Consider the following 14,598-nt stretch of genomic DNA (forward strand, 5'->3'; position numbering starts at 1 on the left):
TCCATCAGTCACCAGTTCTGGGGGGTGAGGGAGAACACTTTCAGGATCCCAAAGGTGCCCTTGTCAAGGCATTTGAAGAACTGCAGGTGTACGTGTTTCACCACAGATCTTTATTGCATATTTATGATGGAGAGAGAGAAATATTTTCTTGAATTACTTTCTAGTGATTACAGCAGGGTCTTCTGTGCTGATTCCCGGGGAAGAGCTGACACTCCCGTGCGACAGCGTGCCAAGGGAGCGGGAGCTGCGCGCGGCCGGTGGGGCTCGGTGGGAGCGCTGGGCCGGAGGCCGCCCTTCACGGGGGCCCCGCGGCGGGGTTCGGCAGACCCGCGGGGCCGGGCCTTCCCGGCGGCGGGGCCGGGGCGGGGCCGGGGCGGGGCGGGGCGGGTGTGCCAGTGCCCGCCCCCCGCGGCGGGAGCGCCCTGCCCTGCCCTGCCCCGCCCTGTCTGCCCCGCCCTGCCCGCCCCGGCCGGGCGCTGCTCGGGGCAGTGCGGGGCCAGGACGCGGGGCCGGCCGCGGCACCCGAGGATGCGCAGCCCCCGCTGAGCTGCCGGCCCCTGCCCGCCGCGCCGCCCGGCCCCCGGCGGACCATGGTGCAGCGCTTCAGCCTCCGCAGGCAGCTCTCGAAGGTGGGTGCGTGCCGGGGGTCCCGACAGAGCCGCGCCAGCTCGGGAGCGGCCCCGCCTTTGTTCTCGCCGGCACAGACACAAAGGCGGGGCGCGGCAGCGATGCCGGTCCTGGGGGTCGGGGCAGCCTCGGCGCCGGGCCGGGGGCGTGTGGGAGGGGGCCGCGGAACCCGCGGGTGTGCCCGAGGGGGGCTGTGGCAGCGCTCGCTCGTGGGCTTTGGCCTGGGCAGAACGGCCTCAGCGGTGTTCCAGCGGCACACCTGCAGGGACGGGGGAGCCTCGCTGGGAGCACGGGGCTTCGGAACAAAGGAGTTGCCGTGAACAGGTTTTACTGTTTAATAACTGAAGGTGTTCAAATTTGTTTCAGGAAGCTGCTTTAAAGGACAGAATGGTTAATCCATGTCGTCTTGTGTTTTTGTCCCTAAATCAATCCAATGCATGTAGTTGGAAAAACGTTTGGAAAAATTCACGCATGAGTAAGAGCGAGGCTGTGTAGGGCACTGCAGGTACGAACAGTTCTAGAGCTGCCAGCACAGCCCTGTTCTTACATCTCACCTTTCCCAGTGAGCAGACTTGACTGTGGATGTAGGAGTTAAAGTATTCATTGGACTCTTAAAAGGCAATGTGAATTTTCACTTTACATTTAAGCTCTGCTTCCCTCCACCCCCCCTCCTGTGTGTGTTTGTAAAGGTTTTAAAATGCAGTGATCAGACTTCTAAAATGCTATTGTCAGCATTTAAAATAGGTCAGAATTCACATCCTGCAAACTGCCTTGGGAAAAACTACAACTTTGCAATAACGTGGTATCTCTTATTTACTTGTGGGTTGTTTTTTTTTTTTAGTATCTCATCTCAAACTGATGTTTTCACCTCATTTTCAGTGTGGGGTGTGGAAAAGTGAAGCTTGCATCTTTTAAGGGTTTGCCTTGTTGCATGTGGAGTTCTGCCCGCGAGCAGTAGAAGTATCCACAGGCACTGTGGAGTGTAATCTTCCCCTCAAAAGAGACTTGATCTAGTTAGTAATGAACTTGGTATCTAATCTTTGTTTATTTGGGGAAACCAAAATAGTTTTAAATGAACTCCTTTGGATAACTCCATTTTAATCCTTGTTTATCAGGGTGGGCACTGTGATTTGGAAAAATGTTTACACTGAGTTTTTACTATAGGAGAACTGTTTTCAGTTTGTTTTTCTGGCTCACTCCGTTTTTCTGTTGTCTGACACAGTTGTCTTGCACTGCATTAGGTCTGGTTGTATCAAGCCTATTCTAAACAATTGTCTGGCCCCATCAGGTTCTTAACTTTGGTGTTTTAATTGTAAAAGTTGCACAACTCTTACAATATGGTGAACTGAAGGAAAAAATGAGAGCTTGGTCTGTATTTACCAAAAAAAAAGTGTAGTTGTGCAAAGGAACAATTGGAAGGGATTGTGTTTATCTCGGTTTTGATGTAGGATGAGAGCTGTTTCCTCACTGCATTTTAGAGTGGGACTGTGAAGACCCTGTGTGTTGGAGTCCTAGGGGGAAGAAGGAGCAAATGATGCTACAAAGCACCTGTCATTTGCTGGAGGGAAAGAATAAGAAATAAGTGGAATTTTGCCGATGTATTTATCAGCCGAAACACAACTACCAGACTGTGTAAAATAAAATAGTACTTTATTAATATTTCTTATGCAAAAACCTTGGTTCTTTTATGGATGCTGACTTAGACTTCAGAGTTGGCAAATGCCTATATTGGACCTGGAGCATCTGCTCCCAGCAGGTGTTCCCTTCTTGTGTGAAATTGGACATTATTGAATGGTGTGCCTGTGTTATAGTGCTGCAAGGTCAAAATTGCAATTTCCAGCCCCATTTAATGGTGGAGGTTTCAAATAGGAGACTGTGCAGATTCGAGGGCTGCAAATTGAAAAATGCTGCCACCAGTGCATATAAAACCTGAGCAAAGAAAAAGTAGGACTTCATGCAGGAAGGAGAAATACAGCTTTGTGATCCAGGCTTTAATATCCAAGAGCTGGTTTCCCTTTCCACAGGACTATTTGCTCTGCATGGTTTCCATCAAATCCTTTCAGCTCTTCCAGTCTCTGTCTTCCTTCTATGAATGGGGTTCATGCCTTTCTCTTATTTAGGTAATGGCTGTCAGATTTTGAAATACTGTTCTGAAGAGACCTGTATAAGCACTTAACCATATCCTAATTCATGAAACGTTCCATTTGATAACCGTTCTGTATCAGGAATTTCAGAAAGTTTTACACAGTCTTATCTTCAAGTATTATTTCTTATTTCACATGTACGAAATCACTGTTTAGTATTTGTGGGTTACTGCTTGGGTTCTGTGCTAGTTTGCCAACTTAAATATCTGTAACTGTTAAAAATTTGAGTCACCATTTATTGCACCTTTACTGTTAAGACTTAAAGGCAAAATACTTGATAGGTTTTTTTGAGTGGTGCAACAAGTGTCTTCCCCAGGCCAAACTTGAGTTTTTCACTTTGTCATCCTCTGGTTGTGTGGAAGGTCTGTGTGCCTTTTTTTCCCTTCCCCCTTAAGTATCCAAAGTGTTTTCCAAGTGTTTTGGTTCAAACTACTCTCTGTCTTGTACTGTTTGGAAGTCCTTGGAGGGCCTCCAGTTACTGTTGCCCGAGACCTCAAGAAGTGCTGCTCCTGCTGTGTTGCATTTGGAGAATTCATTTTTAGGGTGATAGTACAAAACTCTATCCAGCTGTTACTCGGCTTGACTTTGTTCAGCAGTTTTAGCTGGGTTTATGAAAGGAAAGTAATGGAGATAAATTGAACTGTATTTGAGGAAGGTTTTTTTTGCTATCGCTCATACCCTTTTTTTTAAAGGTACTGCTCTCCTGGGAAAAATTCCACTGAGCCATGTAGTGCTTTTATATATGGCTGAAGTTTTGATTAGAAAAGCTTAGGTTGGATTTAAAGAGAGAAAAGGCCAAAAAACCTATTTTTTGTGAACAGGGATGATACTCTGTTCATTTACCAGCACGTTAAATATTAACAATTTCAGGCTGAACTGTTTTGCTCTCAAGTACCATCAGGTTTATCAGTGTCTGAACTGTCTCTGTGTTGTCACTGGTGTTCGTGAAGTTTATTTATGGGAGAGGTACTTCAGTATGTTATGCTGACATAGCCTTGGAATACTTGAGCTAAAAGAAGCTGCTGCTTGCCTGTGAAGGTGACAGTGGGTGACTGTGCTGTTGTGCTGACAGCACAGACTGCATTTCTCCTTGTCACTGATACAGGTAAAGCTTCTTCCTGCAGTGCTACCTCAACTTCCTCGGGGTTTCTTACCCCCTGTGTTGCATTTGGTCTCAGGCAAATGCAACGTGACAGAGTGTATCTGTTCATTATTAAACGATATAAAGTGGTAGCTCACTGAGTTCTCAGTAAAACTGTCCATAGATCTGATATCCAATCAGAAGTAAGAGGACAATTTGGAAATCTAATGCATTTCAACCCAGTTCTCATATTTTACAGAGCAGCAGGCACATAGTTTCCCTGTGGCTCTTCAAGTTCTCTCTGCTCTTGGCAGTGGAGTGGTGGTGGCATACCCGTGGCATACCCACGGCATACCCATGGCTGAGCGAGGCCAGCGGGGTAGTCGGAGCCGATGGGACCTTCTGGGCAAGGACACAACATTTGTTACTACATCAGTTGCTCAGTGGTGGATTACCTTTAGATTACCTTTTTCTTATAGTAGATGTGATGCAACTTGCTGCTGGGGAATCTGAGAAGGTCGCTCACCTTCACAGAAGCCTTTGTGGTGTGCTGTGATTCTGTCCCAGGCACGCCTCACCATAACTCAGGAGTGTGCCTCCCATGGGTCACACAGGGGATTTAGGTTCTCGGTGTCAGTGCAAGGGCAGTTATTAAGAAATTTCCTGTTGCTTCTAAGAGAAAGGCAGCAATAGGTTTGCTTGTGTTGGCCATTTGAGTGCCTTGTTGTAGACAAGCCAACTGGTGCATCTCAGTGTTTTGCTCCTCACGTTACTCTAGGTTTGTATCTCTTCCTGCACAGATATTTTGCATGGTGTACAGTGCAAAAGGCTCATCTGCACAAAGCTGAGAGGTGGCAAGATGCAAACAGGTCTCCAAGGGCCATGCTGGTGTGGAATGAGTGCTGGCAGTGATAGAAATGCCATGAGCTTTTCTAGGCATGATGGGTCCCTCAAGGAGCTTCCACTGCATCATCCTGCTTGGAGGAATGTGTGGGGAAATGTTGCAGAGATATTACCCTCATTTTACAAAAGGAAAATGAGCTTTTGGTGCTCTGATTGAAAACATCAGAGTATCAGATTTCTGGAGGAGTTTGTCCTGTGCCAGTGTAACAGCTCCATGCCATGACAGTGTAAAAGTAAAACAAGGTCTGTGAGACTACACCTGCAGAGCTATTAGAGCTGGGACTCAAGGCTTCTCTTTGTGGAAAAACCTTACTAATAATCCAGAGAATTAGCCCTATCCACATCAGCTGGGGGTCTGGCAAATTGCATGTGATGGCTCGTTGCCAAAACAGACTTATAATGTTCAAAGCTGTAAACACAAACTACAGGGGAATACAGCTTACATAAATGCATCTTTCCTTTTAATAATGAAATTCCACAGCTTGTGGCAATTTGCAGAAAATCATCATACTTTATAATAGGTGCTTACATGGGGCTATATGGCAATAACAATTGGAATTTCCTCCCAGCAGTGATCAAAAGAAGCATTACAAGTGTTGGCATCTTTACTCTGAATTAGTTAACTTTAGGGGTCCTTTGTAGAGATTTTGCCTCGTGTAGAATTTGCCTCTGTCCCCTCAGTTCCCTTTGGCAAACCAGTGGCTTCTTCCTCAGCCAGTGTTTCTTCAGGAGCAGAGAAGAGTTTGCTGTCATTGTGCAAATCTTCCCATACTGGATATGGCAGTCAGTGATAAAGATGCATATGTAAACCAAGTCCTTTCCAGAAAGAATAGAAAAGGTCTCACACTGTAGGAAGGCCTTGGAAACCCAGGGGAAATGAAATAATGGGAGCAAGAGGAGTTAGTTCTCAACATTTACATGACATCCAGTTCGGGACTCCCTGTCTTGACAAAGGATACAACAACAGCCTCCAAAATAAGTCTTATCAGAGATTAATTGTAGACAGTTGTGTCTGAGCAGAGACAAAGATAGTAGAGATTTCATTCACATGATTTTGGCTGTTCAAAGATGGGGTTTGCCCGTTCTTTCGGTCAGATCTGCTCAGTTTTTCAAAGGCATCCCTTAGAGGTGGCTGTATCCTCTCTAAGATGAGCTGACTTGCTCACCTTACAGCAACCTTTTCCTGTTGACAGGAAAAGTAAAGGAACAAGATGGGGTTTTGGGGGTTTGGTTTCGGTTTTTTATCCTAACTTGAGATGCAGTTTTGATACCACTAAGATCAACTGGTGTTTGAATAGGGAGTTCAGCTTAGAAAATGTTTCCTTCTTGAGTTGTGAACTTTGAGATTGTTTAAAATAGACAGGAAGAATTGCTAAGGAAATGAAGCAAGGTTCTTTTCCTTCAAAGATTTGTTATGAACATTTTAGTATGCATGAAAAAGAAACTCATATTTAGATTTGGAATAAGAGCAATAAAATGTTTCAGCAGCTCATTATAAGTGCTGTTGTTTGAGGTTTGTGATAGGGCATTCAGAGGGCACACACTTAGCAAGAATGGGGCCCAAGAGCATCAGAATGCAAACTGAAGTTTTGCTACAAGGGGAGGTTTGTTGGTTTTTATTTTCCTGGAGTGCTGCTGGTCATACTTAACTCTCGGAAGCCTGTGAACACTGAAGTCATGTTTGGAAAATTTGTAACTAGTAAAAGTCTCAATTTTAGAATCACTTCTCCCAAAGAAAAGGAAATTTGAAGGAGTACTCAAATTAGCACAGGTTTGCTTTGTGCAAGCACGGTTTGCACTTGCTCAAGCAGATCTGCCTTGGGGTGCGCTGAAACCCCCTGCCTGCAGCGCCGTGTGCGAGGGCCCAGGGCCCTGTTGGGGGGGAACAAAAGCTTACAGGGGAAGGATTTATTTCTGCCATCAGAAATAAATTATTTCAGCCCGCTGACATTGGCAACAGGAGCTGAGGAAACGAAGAGTTTCAGGTTGATGTGGAGGAGGTGTTTCTCTGGAAGCTGGACTGTGAAGTGTGTGCAGTGTTGGTGCAGAACTAGTGCCCAAAGGTCATCAGTGTTTGGGACTGCTGTTTTGGTGTGGGAATAAAGTTTCCAACAGTTTTCTCTGTTTAAATAAGCTTTTAGTTGGTGTGTGTTCATTGTTTCAGTGAAATGTAGGATGTCTTTCTCTATATGCTGAAGACCATCATTACCCCCTCCAAAAAAAAAACCAAGAAAAAAGAGATCAGAAAAAGGAGGAGAGGCATTCTTCTGCTTTTTGTGCACAAAGCATTACTTTCAGTAGGAATTGAGTATATGTTGGGATCAGGCCCATTAATCTCAAAAATAGTATTGTATTGCAGAGGCATGGAGACTCAAAATCCTGGAATTGAGTAGGGAAATTATGTCTTAGTCAAAGTTATTGTCTGGTAGGATCAAGTGCTACAAATTTATATATTTGTCAGATTTGGAGCTATTCTTGGATTTGTTTAGTGCTTTCAATATTAATGTTCTGAATAAAGTAGTTGTTTAGTTGAGGTAATATATTAGCAATGCTCTGATAACTTGATCTGTTCAATCTTTCAGTCTTTTCGTTGGTTTAGATATCAGTTAATTTAATTTGATTTTTTTCCCTAAAATGCTGTTTAATAGCAGCGATAGAAGTTCAGAGGTATGCTATAGCCTCCTTATCTTACGTGAAATTACTCTTTTTGTAACAGAGCTGAAGACAGAACAGCATCTGTGCATAGGCTGCCAGAAACAAAAGGTTGCATAAAATATGAGATCTTAAGGATTCAGAAGGAGACACATCAATAGATAATGAATGCACTGAACAGGTAGACAAGGTTTGGATAATCCAAAAAATTTACCTAATCAATAGTGAGGCAAGAATTTCTCACTGGACAAAGGAATGTTCTTTCACCTCTGTCTGGCTCTCAGAGCAGGGGAGATGTCCAAGCCGGGAACAGCACTGAGGCCACAGGGAAGGTGATGTCCACCCCTTGATCCCTGCTGTGCCGTGGGATGCAGCTCTTTCTGAAAATGATGTTAGTTCTGCAAGAGAGGAGTCTGTGTTCCAGCGGCAGCTGCTATTGCATGCTGTCATGTCTCTGGCTAATCAGATGTGCCTCAGACTCCATCTGTACCCAGCAGATCTACGTTCTTTACATGTGTCATAGTTTGGAGTGGTTGGCACCTTGCTCAGCTGAACACTGGTTTTCCTTCCCTTTTATGTAGTTCTCACCTTGCCATCCAGATCCACGTATCAAAACTGCAATCAAAGAGCAAAGATGATTGAATCTTTTAGCATAATTAAAGAATTAAAAGATAATAATAAGCTGGATGCAAAAGGCCTCTTGGCTCTGTAGTATCATTCAAGCCATTTTCTTCCAGCGTTTTAACAGTGAGCAGTACACACCTGAAAGACTGCTGAACCTATGTTTTGTTACTGGGCCTGAAATGTGAAAGTTCTGAATGCTTTCTTGACACTTGAGAAATGCATGTACTATCGATCAACTCTGCTTTTCTGATATTTTTTTGTAAGTGGATATATAAATATTTGTCTGGTGAATGGGTGCTCTTGATGCAACCTCAGTGCCTGGGCTGTGAGAGGAAAACTGTTGGTAAGTCCTCAGAATCAGCAGCAAACAAGCAGGTCACATATACCTGGTCAGCACTGTGGGCTCCAGAGCACTGTTTGGTGCATGATGGGATGGCTCCAGTGCTGGAGAGAAGGGTGAGGTGAGGAGTGTGAGAAGCAGGTGGGTGACCCTTAGCATTTGTCACATCCAGGGTAGTTCTGCAGTTACAGCACTGGCAGTCTCATTGCTCAGAAAGACTGTGATTGCATTCCTGGGCTGAACTTGGATAGCTGAGGCTGGGTAGAAAACCAGAAGTGGAAGGCATTCCAATGTTTTTGGGCCCTGGGGTAGCTTGCAGATTTCAGAGGCAGCGCTTTGTTCAGATGCACAGTTTGTCTTGTGTCATACACCGAAATCAAACTAGCACAGTAGTGCACCAGTACACAGCCTGTCCAGACAGTCTAATTAAAGCTCTGGCATTTGTTAAGAGAAGATCCTAGGCATTGTTTACCAAGATTCAATGAGTATGGGGTTTGAAAACATTGTGTGATGACTTGCATGCTACGTTAACTACAGGAATTCCACACATTTTTCTTAAATCCGGGTACTGTACAGAATGGAATCTCTGCAAGATGCATTTTTCACATAATAATGGAGGATGAACTTATTTTTATAAAACCTTATAAAGGTTTTTATAAAACTCTATAAACATTTTTTTCTGATGAAGGTACATGCCAGTGGTTTGTTTTATCTAGAGCTGGAGCACTTTCAGAGCACAGCTTAACAATCTGGTGATGGCATTTGGAGACAGAGAACGTTAATTATTTCAATAAAATCAACGGACTTGCAACACACTATACATTAACTTCATTTTCTATGTTTTCCATCTGCACTGGTGCAGAAAGCTTCCTGGATGTAGCAGCCATGGTGGTACCTGTTTGTCAGGCAGAAAATTGGAGAGCTGCTCTTGCCAGCCAGCTTCACTGCAACGGAGCAGTGTTAGTGAGGAAGCCTTGTAAAGTTATCTTGGCACTCTGTCTAAAGGTAGAATTTCCAGGAAGACCATTTGTGTGTTTCTGTTACTAAATATCACTTTGCAAAATATTGCAATCCTTCAAACGAGGTGGAAGCCTCCAGGTGTTGCAGTGCAGGTGCCTGAGCTGTGCATGGCCCAGTGAAGTGCCCAAGGGGCAGAGGCTGAGTGGGGCGTTCCCACAGCCCCGTCAGGCAGGGAAGAGGCTCTTGGCTTCCTGCTGACACTGTCTGGTTCTGCACTGTGGGGATTCTCTTCTGTGCAAACACCTGGAGGGGCCCAGTGTATGTGGCAGCAGGTCGTGGATCATTAAGATGAGCACGGTTCCTCCAGCCTCTCCTCCGAGCAGGTACAACTACACTTGCTTTTAGCTAACAAAGCAGCCCTTCTGTGTCTGATCTCTGCATCCTTGAAATCAAAAAGTAGCTGTTTGTGCCATTAGCAAATGCCTCTTTATAAGACAAATGGGAAGTTCAAATACTCACAGCTGGGAACAATATTCCAAGGGAATTGGATTGAAGTTGGCCCTCGCAGCAGAGCAGTGTGCTTTGCAAAGCAGGGCTGCTTTCGCAGTGGAGCGTTATCAGCAATAAAACCACCCGTAGCAGCAGGCATTGCACAGCTTTTATACGTGTTTCCTCTGTGATATCAGGCTCGTTGCAGGTAGTGTCCCTGAGGTGTGACTGTGCAGAACTTGTGCTGGAGCTTGAGCAGAGCCATCTGTGAATTGTTCAGCGCTCAGCTGCAGTCAGACAGCAGGAAAATGAAACGCTACTCTCTTCAGCATTAGAAGCTTTAACCCAGTTTCTTACTGAGATACCAACTCTGATTAGTGTGTTTTCTTACAAAGGAATGTAGACTACAGTGATCCTTCAGATTCACCCAGGTTTTCTTAAGAAATAATTTAAACGTATTTAAAATCTCCCTTGAAAGCCCACCTCAGTGCTGCTCTCTGCTCAGCCAGGCAGCTGAGGCAGCCCAGGGCTGGGGAACAGGAAAGGTCTCACCCTGGTCATGCGTGATCTCTGGTCATGTGTGATCTCTGTCTGCACTGGGGAAGCACAGTGACATTCACATATAGGACTTCTTTTTTTCTTCTTCCTTTTAACCTATAGATAGCATTAAAGTTTTTTTTTTTAGCAAGGAAGAATGAAGCCACAGCACCCACCTGTACATTGGCAGCTACCCCTGCTATTGCAGCTTTAAGAAGATGCCAGGCAGCATTCACATGTCATGCTGCTGGGTAAGGTCAGGGGGTTTGTTCCTGCTCCGTACTGTGTCTTGCTGTTTCTCCTACTCTGTCCCTCTGTCTCTCTGCTGAAAGTTAATTGTGGTTGTACATATCCTGTTTAAAAACCAAACAAGAAACATAGTTGGAAGGGGAAAAATAATAATGGGCTTAATGGTTTAAGTCACATTGATTTTTAACATAACCAAATGCATGCTTGAGCACAATTATATTGAATCTTGACACTCAGAATAGAATCACAGAATGGCCTGGGTTGGAAGGGACCTTAAAGATCATCTAGTTCTAACCCCCTGCCATGGGCAGGGACACCTTCCACTATTCCAGTTGCTCCAAGCCCCGTCCAGCCTGGCCTTGAACACTGCCAGGGATGGGGCATTCACAGCTTCTCTGGGCAACCTGTGCCAGGGCCTCATGACCCTCACAACCAAGAGTTTCTTCCATATATCTAATCTAAACCTACTCTCTGTCAGTTTGAAGCCATTCCCCCTTGTCCAATCACTCCAGGCCCTTGTAAGTAGTCTCTCTTCATCTTTCCTGCAGGCTCCCTTCAGGCAATGGAAGGACACAATTAGATCACCCTGATGTCTTCTCTTCTCCAGGCTGAAAAATCCCAGCTCTCCCAGCTTTTCCTCATAGATGTGCTCCATCCTTTTAATCAACTTGGTGGCCTCCTCTGGACTTAGTCCAACAGGTCAATGTCCTTCCTTTGCTGGGGACCTCAGAACTGGAGGCAACACTGCAGGCGGGGTCTCACCTGAGTGGAACAGAGGGGCAGAATCAGCTCCCTCTTCTTGCAGAACATAAGTTTTTTCAATGAACATCCTCTCTGTATTTTGGTATCCTAATTCCTGGACTGTTGGAAGCAGCATGAAATCATGAGAACCTTAACTAATTTACTGTAACTTGAAAGTAACCAATACGTATTTTCAACATTTTTACCAAAGTTCTCTGAGCTTTTCTGCCCACCAAAAAGAAGATAGGATTTTGTCGGCTTGTGTGAAGAGGAAAGAGGAAGAAGAAAATACTGCTTTTTATGCCAGCAGTGAGCAAAAAAAGCTAAAGACTGTGCAAAGAAGTAATTGTGCTGTTGTAGATTTGAAATAACTGGGTGGCAAAAGGCCAGGCAAAGAGCTTTCATTGTCCACTGTAGTTCAGTCATGGTGCACGTAGTGTGGCTGCATCTCCTGTTTTTCCAGACCCAGGTGAGGAGTCTTGGAAAGGTATTTGCCTGCAGGGCGGTGTGGAATGCTGGCAGGACTTGGGCACTGTGGAGCTCTGTGGCTTCAGTGCTACAGGTTTCTCCAAGCAAATGCCTGTGGAGTGGTCAGCCAGCAAAAGCAGAAAGCTGATTGCTTCAGGTTTTTGGTTTCAGAAATCATCAGCTGTCATTCAGCTGTTTTCCATGCTGAACATAACATAAACATCTGCTTTAAAGAAAAATCCACACTGTAGACAGTGTGGTTGTCAGATGGGGTCTGATTTGGAGGGGCACTCATTCTTCCATTACAAATGTTTTCAAAGCCTTTGAGATTTTCTGATCACTTCTAGTCCTTCACTAACTACTTAATTTCTACATAGTCTTCCAGAGTTTTCATATGTAAAATACCATGAGAAAGTCTTCATTCACTGAGTGGGAAAAATTTTTGTGGTGAACTTTGAGGAAGAGTAGATCAACTTTAGTACTTCACCGACAGCCTGTACCAGTACATGAGCCTGGACCTAATTATTTTGTTAGATATTTAAAGTTCAGGACTGTGCTACGTTTCATGTTATCTTGCTTAATATTACTAAAATTCAGGAAATGCAGAGCTTGGTACTGCTGCTCAGAAATGCAGAGAGTGGACCTTGCTGCAGATGTCATTGTAGAGCTGCTGGAATTTAGTCAGACAGATGTTTATTCCACTTGTTAAACGTTGAAATTGTATCCTTTCAGAATCTGCGTTAAATGTATATATTGGTGAAAACAGGGTAATGGAAGGGATACATTTTAATGCTGCTCTCCTGCTTTTAACAAAGGCCGTTCCTGCACTAGGTCCTGTGTGGTGTGTATGTGCTGTTGTGCTGCCGTTGCCCTGTGTCTGTGGTTTGCCAGGTGCCCGTGGGGCTGGGTTGGGTTCGTGCTGACGGCCGGACGGGGTTGGGTTACCAGGGACCGTGCGCTTGGCCAGGGCCAAGGAGCTTGGCCTTCCCTGCCGGGGCCAGGCTCATTCCCACAGGCCTTGGCTGCTTGGACTTAGGAGGAAGATGTGCCTCTCCTGCCGGTGAGGCTGCTTAGTGAGCCTGGGGGAAGCTGGGCAGAAGAGAGGCCAGCGTGGCAGCTCGGCTGCTCGCCTGCAGCCCGGCGCAGGAACTGAGGAGCTCTGCCCGCTCTGCTGTGGGATGAGCAATTAGTGGAATTTGTGCAGCTTTGCAATGCCAGGGCTTTATAGCATTAGCAAATGCACACGTGCTGCAGTGCTCTCAGCCTCATTGCTCAGGCTACTCTGTAGTTTCTAGACATTGTGCCTGAATTCTTGCACGGTTCATCTAACGGACGATTTTTAGTACACTTAGACACGTCTCAGTGATCATCCTCCTCTTACCTGCTCGTGTTCTGACCCAGCATGGCCAGGTTTCATTGACAGTGTTTGTTCCAAAATGTTTTTGTTGATCCATTTATCTGGAATGTGACCTTGTATTTTTTTAAAACTTACAGAATTAATAGTTTTAGCAAGGTAAAAGGAAATTTTACATTATTTAACTTCAAAGTTTAGAGAGAAAAAGTGTTTAAGGTTATTAAGATTTGATGAAAGGCAGCATTCCAGTGCCTAAAGGGGCTCCAAGAGAGCTGGAGAGGGACTTTGGACAAGGGCATGGAGTGACAGGACAAAGGGGAATGACTTCACACTGACAGAAGGCAGGGTTAGATGGGATATTGGGAAGAAATTCTCGATTGTGAGGGTGGTGAGGCCCTGGCACAAGGTTGCCCAGAGAAGCTGTTCATGGCAGGGATTTGAAACTAAATGGTCTTTAAGATGCCTTTCAACCCAAACCATTCAGTGATTCTGTGAAATGCTAAGAATATTTGAAAAGAAAAACTTAGCTTGACTCTGTGAAATACAAACAGCTTGGGCAATAAATGCAGGGTCTGTGTTACCATGAGGACTGCATTTTACACGTAGCTGTTTAAAAACTTTACGTATACTTTTTAAAAGCCTCACTGTGCATCAGTGTCTCTGTCCCTCTGTCTAACTCCTTGTTTCCAGTCACTGAGGATTGCCAGTCTAGAGTTCCTTCTGCTTCCTTCTGAGTAAACCTGATTTCTAGATTAAATGACTGCTCTGTTCCAGGAGATAATTACCTGAGAGATTAAATACCCCGTGTGTAGAGAATCGTGCTGATGTCTTGGCAGTATTTCAACTAGAGGCTTGCTGCTCAGTGCTATAAACCTTATTACTGTTCGTTTCTTTGCTGAAAAATTAGCAAACGGTATTTCTACCCTGTTTTTTAGAAAGGGCAGTAAATTACATTAGCTACTTTGTTATGCCATGGAGAAACAACACTTAATTATTCAAGTGGCTCAGTGGATATTTTGACTGAAACTCCATCTGCCAATGCAGAAATGAGTTCTATTTTTAACAACGTGAGGCACTCTGCGGCAATTATTCAGCAGAGTTGCTTTTCAGAGGGTATTTTCTGCTCTTGACTGTCTCCTGGGTGAGGTTTGTGTGTGGTCTTCTGTGGATATTCTTTGTTGTCCTACAACAGCTGTTTTCAGCTAATCAGTGACAGTTTTCATTAAAAACGTCTGAATCAGGAAGTACTTTCAGAAAAGTTTATTGCCTACTTTGAGGCCAAGTTTTTGGGCTGGAGAGAGTCCTGGGGCAGTTGGTAGAGGAGAAGGCAGGACTGGAGTCGCTGCGGTGTCAGTGCACAGCTCCCGCTGCGAGAGCGATGCTGGAGATCGCACAGCTGGAAAAGGGAGGTGGTGTTTGATGGAATTTG

The 14,598-nt window shown here is 44.9% G+C and overlaps 1 protein-coding gene across 10 annotated transcripts in view; it reads left to right on the top strand.

The window, feature by feature from the left end:
- TMCC1 (transmembrane and coiled-coil domain family 1) overlaps window positions 1–14,598 on the top strand; it is a 114,808-nt gene that overhangs the window by 61,601 nt on the left and 38,609 nt on the right. Inside the window, exon 1 of one of the 10 annotated variants that reach the window (XM_027746402.2) lies at window positions 433–629. The exons of the other annotated variants lie outside the window; for them this stretch is intronic. Within the exon in view, the coding sequence (XP_027602203.1) occupies window positions 591–629 (39 nt within the window). The 5' untranslated portion in view covers window positions 433–590. Of the gene's footprint in view, window positions 1–432; window positions 630–14,598 lie in introns of those variants that run through there. 10 annotated transcript variants of the gene reach the window in all.

The sequence above is a fragment of the Pipra filicauda genome, unplaced genomic scaffold (assembly GCF_003945595.2).
Source record: "Pipra filicauda isolate LSUMZ 115617 unplaced genomic scaffold, ASM394559v2 scaffold139_size1960392_pilon, whole genome shotgun sequence".
In the NCBI taxonomy this organism is placed as follows: domain Eukaryota; kingdom Metazoa; phylum Chordata; class Aves; order Passeriformes; family Pipridae; genus Pipra; species Pipra filicauda.